Source organism: Engraulis encrasicolus, chromosome 11, assembly GCF_034702125.1.
Source record: "Engraulis encrasicolus isolate BLACKSEA-1 chromosome 11, IST_EnEncr_1.0, whole genome shotgun sequence".
NCBI lineage: Eukaryota > Metazoa > Chordata > Actinopteri > Clupeiformes > Engraulidae > Engraulis > Engraulis encrasicolus.
In genome coordinates this window covers 37,243,221-37,245,720 of record NC_085867.1, presented here as the reverse complement: position 1 = coordinate 37,245,720, position 2,500 = coordinate 37,243,221, and the positions used below count along the sequence as shown (strand labels likewise).

The 2,500-nt window shown below is 40.9% G+C and overlaps 1 protein-coding gene across 4 annotated transcripts in view; it reads left to right on the top strand.

Annotated features, from left to right (window-relative positions):
* LOC134458306 (fibrillin-2) overlaps positions 1 to 2,500 on the top strand; it is a 174,354-nt gene that overhangs the window by 64,760 nt on the left and 107,094 nt on the right. For all 4 annotated transcript variants that reach the window (XM_063210537.1, XM_063210535.1, XM_063210538.1 and 1 more), the window contains one exon: positions 2,159 to 2,281. In XM_063210537.1, coding sequence (XP_063066607.1) covers positions 2,159 to 2,281 — 123 coding nt within the window. The remainder of the gene's footprint in view (positions 1 to 2,158; positions 2,282 to 2,500) is intronic.

The window sequence follows — 2,500 nt, the reverse complement described above, 5'->3', positions numbered from 1 at the left end:
GGCTGCCATCATGAGAAGCTCCTCCATGTAAACCAGTCGCTGTACAACTGTTTAACCTTTTTAATCTGTGATTTAAAATGAGCTTCATCGCTTTCATGCTTGGTCAAATGATGGCATTTTTATGGTGGAACAGCCGAATGGCCCATCTCTGTATATCCCATAAAGGGCAATGATGTGTTGAGAAAGTGGTGATTTTTTACTAGTCTTTGCCATGGCACGCTGAGCCACTGCACTGTAAAACATTCCAGTCAGTTGAAATATAAAAAAGTAAGTCGCCTTGCTGACTTAAGTTCGTGAGTTAACTGAACTCAAGACTTTCACAAGTTGACTTGACTTACAAACTTAAGACAGAAGGACAACTTGCTTTTTTTACGTTTACTGGCTGCAATGTTTTATCGTGTGGCAGTGAACTCAGCATGGATCCTACTTTATTTAACTATGCATGGTTGCAGTGATGATGAGCAGTCTACAGTGTCCTGCAAAAAGGCATTACAAAACTCTTAGCCTTTTTAATTGGTGATTGTAAGTGAGTTTCATTGCTGTCTTGCCTGGCCCCTCATCTAGTGAGTTGTTGTGAGTTCATGGCGGAAACCATGTTGATGCACACAGTGGAAAGAACACTTACGTGAATGTGGATAATTAAGGACACTCACAAACACGCACATCTCACTGTGTTTTTAGGTCAGCCCAAGAGGAACAAATGGATAGTTTTTATGATTTGTTTGTATACACATTTCAAGCACCAAATGTGAGCCATAATTCCAAACAGGCCTGCTTTTCAGTAACTCTCTACAGAAGTGGATATCAACATGCGGGCAAAGTCTATGGTATTATTTACACAGTATGGATACAAACTGCAGTCCTGTTGTTTCACAACCTGCTACAACCACAGCAATGTACTTTCAGTGGGCGGTATGACAATCTCATTCTTAAGGGTAGCCCATGGTTGTTGAAAGCAGTTGTAGAAGAGGGGTATTTGATGCATCCCAAAGGAATCTAGTGGAGTATGCACTGATTACATTGTGGAAATACACATACGCATACACGCATACATACTTACAGAATCCATACAGTCACGCACATTGCACAAATAAAAAAGAAGACAAATACTGGGACATAACTGCAAAAGTAGGTTGCGACATCTTAAAGTGCACACACAGGGAAATGGAAGTGCTGCTCTGTACCCAAGCAATTAGGGCAGGGGTGTCAAACATACGGCCCGCGGGCCGCATCCGGCCCGCGGGAGGGTTCCATCCGGCCCGAATGTAAAAAAAAAAATTAAAAAAAATTTTTTTTTTTTTTTTTTTTTTTTACTTTTTTTTTTTTTTTAATGAAATAACCGAAATGCGCAATTACGGCCGTCGGGGCAAAATCGAAACCTGCATGACATTAACCCAATGGTCCCTCTGTTACACTGTATATATGTAGTAAAGTGCACATCACACTTCTAATATAAATAGTGAATTTGTACTGTAACAGGCATTTCATAAAGCTCATATATTATAGACCTCATATATAGAGATAAAATGTTAATACTTCTTATTCGTATTGTATTGGTATTGGTTGTAATTAAATAATAAATATAATAGGATTTGTATTGGTTCCTATTAAGCTCAAACTGGAAACGGGATGTTAGAATGCGTGAAAATGCAGGAAATTACATATAAGAAATACAAAATTTTCTGGGGGTACACCCCCAGACCCCCTGCCAAAATGAACTGTCCCATATTTAATTAATTGACGGTTGCCAATGAATGAAGCCAAGGAAATTTTGCATAGGATCATCAGTATTGCATTGCTTTCTACATATTCAACACGCTTAAAACGTGATAGTACTGAACACTAATCCTCTGCTTTACGTTTTTTTTTTTTTTTTTGCGATGATGTTAGTAATGCGGCCCGCTTGAGGTCCACATGGGTTGTATGCGGCCCCCGGACCAAAATGAGTTTGACACCCCTGAATTAGGGAGTAGAGTGTGATTTCCAGAGCAAGTTCATTTTATGGCGCAGCGGTTGACGTTTCCATTGCCCTCCTCTCCCCAGACCATGCCGAGTGCACAGTGTATACATGCATGTACGCATTATACCAGTACATATGACATCCACATAAAGCATGTATGGCAGAGGTTGACACTGCTATTTTTCTCCTATTCCACAGATCATGATGAGTGTGCCACCACCAACATGTGTCTGAACGGCATGTGCATCAATGAGGACGGCAGCTTCAAGTGCATCTGCAAACCTGGCTTCACGCTGGCCTCCAGTGGACGATACTGCATAGGTCAGTACCTTCTCTTCTCTTCTCTTCTCTTCTCTTCTCTTCTCTTCTCTTCTCTTCTCTTCTCTTCTCTTCTCTTCTCTTCTCTTCTCTTCTCTTCTCTTCTCTTCTCTTCTCTTCTCGTCTCGTCTCGTCTCGTCTCGTCTCGTCTCTTCTCTTCTCTTCTCTTCTCTTCTCTTCTCTTCTCTTCTCTTCTCTTCTCTTCTCTTCTCTTCTCTTCTC